At 38.3% G+C, this 4845-nt stretch overlaps 2 protein-coding genes across 2 annotated transcripts in view; both read right to left on the bottom strand.

Moving 5' to 3' along the window:
* Nucleotides 1-2117, bottom strand: part of pdia2 (protein disulfide isomerase family A, member 2) — a gene marked incomplete at its 5' end in the record, with an annotated part of 4678 nt that extends 2561 nt beyond the window's left edge. Inside the window, 5 exons of the mRNA XM_081362356.1 lie at nt 198-222; nt 334-471; nt 640-768; nt 856-1067; nt 1856-2117. Coding sequence (XP_081218482.1) covers nt 198-222; nt 334-471; nt 640-768; nt 856-1067; nt 1856-2117 — 766 coding nt within the window. The remainder of the gene's footprint in view (nt 1-197; nt 223-333; nt 472-639; nt 769-855; nt 1068-1855) is intronic.
* Nucleotides 2118-4107: 1990 nt separating this feature from the next.
* Nucleotides 4108-4845, bottom strand: percc1 (proline and glutamate rich with coiled coil 1; the record flags this gene model as incomplete). Its single annotated transcript, XM_081362355.1, has 1 exon — nt 4108-4845. The coding sequence occupies one exon, from the start codon at nt 4843-4845 to the stop codon at nt 4108-4110; it is 738 nt and encodes a 245-aa protein (XP_081218481.1).

Raw genomic sequence — 4845 nt, 5'->3', positions numbered from 1 at the left:
CAATGACTCACACATAACACACAAAAAGATTTAATTGTCTCCATCGACTTATGTTTTTTGCAAATCGGTTAGATTAATTATTTAATGACACTCATAACACACAAAAGATTTAATTGTTTCCGTCGACTCATGTTTTTAGCAAATCGGTTAGATTATTCAATGACTCACACAAAAAGATTCAATTGTTGCAATGTTACCTGGAGAATGAATCACTGAATGAATCTTTTTTTAGACAACAAATGTAAAAGTTTTGAATCACTGGGATGAATTAAATTACCCACCAAAGTTTGTCTACCAATCACATAATGTAGTGCTATAGGAGCATAGGGTTACCTTCTTGAAGAGCACCATTGAGTCACCATTTACATTATACTTCTTGAAGAGCTCTGGGTTGCTTGTGATGCCAAAGATAAAGTCCACTGCTATTAAAGTTACATCATAGAATGTCTTTGCCTTATCTCCTTCCAAATCCTTGGATAGACAGAGAGAGTAAATTCAAATACATTTAAAACAATTCTAATTAATCTGATGAATCGTTTGTTGTGAATAGAGAGTGCCATGATCTGTTTTTATACAGTATACTGCACTCTTGTCAGATCATAAAAGTCAGTTACTTTATGCAAACAAAAGATAATTTACCTGGAAGAATCCAACCACAACCACCTCATTTGCATCCAGCAGAGCCTCTGCACTCTTCACATCACTGAGAACAATAGCACTGGGGCCTGTGTGCCTCTCCAGCCACATCGTGATCCCTTTTACAGTTCGCTTTCCTTTTCAGATAGCATAATAATGCCTATAAGCTTCTGCACACTGTATCAAATGAAAATACGAACACACTAAACGAATAAATACATTACCAGAAAAATCGGTGACATTTTGCCTGTTGCCATCTTTGAAGAATTTAAGTGTTGGAAAACCACCCACACCAAACTCGTTGGCAAGTTCTTTCTCTTCTACTGCATCCACTTTAGCCAGCCGTACATCAGATGAACCATTTTTCAGCAGTCCAGCCACTTCAGCATAAATGGGCTCCAGACTGCGGCAGTGACCACACCATGGAGCATCTTTTTATGTTTTGAAAGAAAGTGCATGGTTGACACCAACACCTTCATATAAAGCACACCGGGGCTATGTAAGGTTTTGAGTCGTGTAAGTTTCAGATGTAAAAAAGTATTTGTTTTCTATTTCAAGAAAATGGCGTTCTTTTGAGCGATCTATTCATCAAAGTATTACTGTTCTTACTGTATTTTTGATCAAATAAATGTAGCCTTAGTGAGCATATGAGACTTCTTTCAAAAACATTACAAAGTCTTACCGACCCCAAACTTTTGAAATGTGGTGAAAACTATAGGCCTATGCTGAAATTGTTAAAGAAACATTATAAGAGTATAAAGTGTGACAACTATACCATTTTTTGGCTTTGAATGTTATTTATGTTCTAGTAGTCAAGTTACAAATTGCATTTGCATAAATGTGACAATTGACATTCATAATGTACATTGTTTTTGCCTTCTACTTTGATATTTTACTGCAATGAAAATAGCACAATACACTATAATACAGTGTTGTGAAATTTGCATAAATGGCCAGCCTTTCAAGTGTGGGAGAAATAACAGGTGCGCTCCTTATGGATGATGTGTCAAACAAACATTAGCAATCTTTGAACTTTTCTTGTGCTGCTCATGGATAGGATAGTTGAAATGCATCCAACTAAATCTTTTTAAGTGAAAGGCACACTTTTTTTCTCCTCATTTTGTACACTTAAAATTCCTTCATGCATGGCCACGTGTTTTCTTGCATTAATAAGATCAGTACATTAATCAGTCCTATTCATAGGGAAAGTCATACTTACAAAATTCCACAAGCAGGTACTTGTTCTCACTGAGAGCTCTGTCGAAGTTGACACTATGAAGGACCAAAACGTCTTTCTCTTCTGTGATTTCATCTGTTTTTTCTGGTTTCTCTGGCTCTGCATCTTTTTCAGTGCCTTCCTCAACTTTTTCTTCACCGTCGTTTCCTTTTTCTTCAACGTTGTCCTCAGTCTTTTCATCCTCTGCCCTCACACACAGGCCGCAGAGCAAGAGGGCGAAACCCAGAATGTGCAGAAGCCTCATGGTCAGTCAGTTCAGCGGACCTGTAGTAAAAGTGCTGAAATGAGCTGGAGAACGCTGCTGGCTGGTCTTGTGGAGCTGATAAGAGAACTCTGACGCTGACGAATCATTGAAAAGCCTTGCGTGGTGCAAATCTACTGGTCTTACTTGCAACTTCACATGTGCTCTGACAGTGTGCCGTTGGAAATTAGCATTAGATTACAGGCAAATATAATAACGTAATTTTTTTATATATATTTCTGCATAGCATGATGAGTGTCATTAGCTTGTTTGTGATTGAAGAAATTTAATGTGTTGAAATTGAAAAGGTAAAAACCTTACAATTGATTACAAAAAGCTGCAAGAAAAAGAGGACACTGGAAATATTAGGCAATTTGTTAGGCAGTTAAACAGTTAAAATGTCATGATGATTTTGCATTCCTCCCATTCATCTTGATCAGCCATATCCGATGTGATGCGAGCTAATGCCTCCCTACACTATCCCTTACAAAACCCAGAAGTAGAGCCTAAGCCACTCTCTGTGAATGCGTAGTAAATGCTAAAACTATTTGCAAAACTGTGTGTGTGTGTGTGTGTGGGGGGGGGGGGGGGGTCCCTGTTTTTGTATTATATTTTAAGAAATAATACAGTCCAATAAATATTGTCTCATGTTAAATTATTTTCATTGACAAAACGAGTATAAATAATATGCATTCATGGAAGTTGAAGATTCCAATCAATGTGTGACCAAACCACGTGTCCACATCTGACCTTTCTGCCCACGTGCCACGCTCACTAGTGAGTTACACATGTTCAGTACACGTAAGCACTCAGAGCACAGTGTTGAAGACAGATACACACTATGTTACTCACTAAACTTGCATTAACAGTTCCTAATTTACTCAGCATAAGGGCCTGTGTTTACGTGGACAAAAACAGACAGACTTTTAGTTTATTTTGTCGTGCATGTAGTATATTAATCAGATTCAGATCATTATCACCAGGAAATGTGTTGAAACCAGTTTACTATAACACTTTGTCACTGGCATTATTCTATTGTTTGAATGTGAGTGTCATTAGTGGCTGTCTGGAATACTTTATTCTGATTGGTTGATGGTTGTCATTTTGATGTCAATTTACTGTAGTTTTTGTATTTACTGTTTTTTTTTTACTGTAGTTTTTATACATTTTTTAAAATGAGATAAAAATTAGTTCATATGACCCCGGTTTCACAGACAAGGCTTAAGCTATGTCCCAGACTAAAATGCATATTTCTAGTTTTTATAGCAACTTGCGCTGACATATCTTAAAAGATGTCAGTGCCATTGTTTTGTCTCAAGATGCACACCAGTAGTTTTTCTCTAAGGCACGTTTATAAAAGCTGGTTAAATGTCCTTTAAATTAAGGCAGGCCTTTTTTTTGAACTTAAACTAAAATTAGATTTTTTTTTTCAGGAAACATTTATTTTTGTTTCGATTTCCTTCATTGCATGTTTCAAATTAATTTAGTCACATTGGGTCCAGTTGTCACAATTTATTTTGTGATTGTGACCTGACTATACAGCATTCCTACTTATTTATGCCTATTAAATGAAGATAGGAGTTAGCTGCATTATTGATCACAAACAGGGTGTTTTAATAACATATATAGCCGCATTTATTTGAGCAAAATAATGATTTTTATACATGAAAACAAACTAGAGCAAAGGATGATCCAGAAAATTTAGTGAGCAGTATTTTAAACTGAAATCACAAATGTAATACAGTTCTGTTTTAAACATTTAATACACTGCCAAAAATAGCATAAAATAAAATAAAATAAATATGTTATACTTAACAAATGAAAACATTTGAGAATTGATCATAACAAAGTATACTTGATATTCCAAATAGCAAATTACTATTTGGTATTAAAAAAGCAGGGTTTTTTTCTTTACCAGAAAACAAGGCAAACATACAGAAAGAAAAGCTTTAAGCATTAAGCATTGAAATATACATAATATTTTGCATATTGGTTATGATAGCGTGTAGTCACAGTTAAACTCACTGGGATTCTCTCTGTCCATGGCCCAGTGAGCGAGTAAGTCACTGAAGTCTAGGGTGCTGGAGCTGCTGAGGGTCCCTGAGACACTGGAGCTGGTCATGGTGCAAACACTCGTGTTACTGAACATGCTGATGCTGACGGAGCTCTCTGATGCGTCCATCACACTGAGCGAGTTCTCTTGCGTGTTGGTGTCACTTAACACATCGAGTTGGTGTGCGAAAGGCTCCGTCCAGAAGCTGACCGGCAGACAGCGCTGGCTCATGGGCAAACCCCGGCCTTTGCTTTGAGCATCTTGAAAGAGCTCTGCAAGGGGCCCGAGGGACTCAGGCTCCTCAGCCTGCCCTGATGATGCTACTTTGATGAAGTCAGCATAGTATCGCTGGCGGCCCCCGACTTTTGGACACGGTCTCTCTGCATAAATATCACAGGCGTCGGGGTCTTGGCTTCGGCCGAAGTATCGCTGGACATCGCTGCTGATGAGCTCAGCGAACCGCAGGAGCCGGTTGGTCATCTCAGCGTTATTGGGGGAGGGATCAAAACTCCACGGCTCTTCCTCTTGAGACTCACTGGCGACTCCATCCTCTTCCTCTCTCAGCTCCTCTTCATATTCCTCTTCAGTCTCCTCCTCATCCTCAGCGGGAAAGAAGCAGGGAGGGAAGGGTTTTGCGAAACCCAAATTATTTAGTGTCCTGATAACACTTGCTGCCAT

Source organism: Scardinius erythrophthalmus, assembly GCF_964197995.2.
Source record: "Scardinius erythrophthalmus genome assembly, chromosome: 3".
NCBI classification, from domain to species: domain Eukaryota; kingdom Metazoa; phylum Chordata; class Actinopteri; order Cypriniformes; family Leuciscidae; genus Scardinius; species Scardinius erythrophthalmus.
This window is presented reverse-complemented; position numbering and strand designations above follow the sequence as displayed.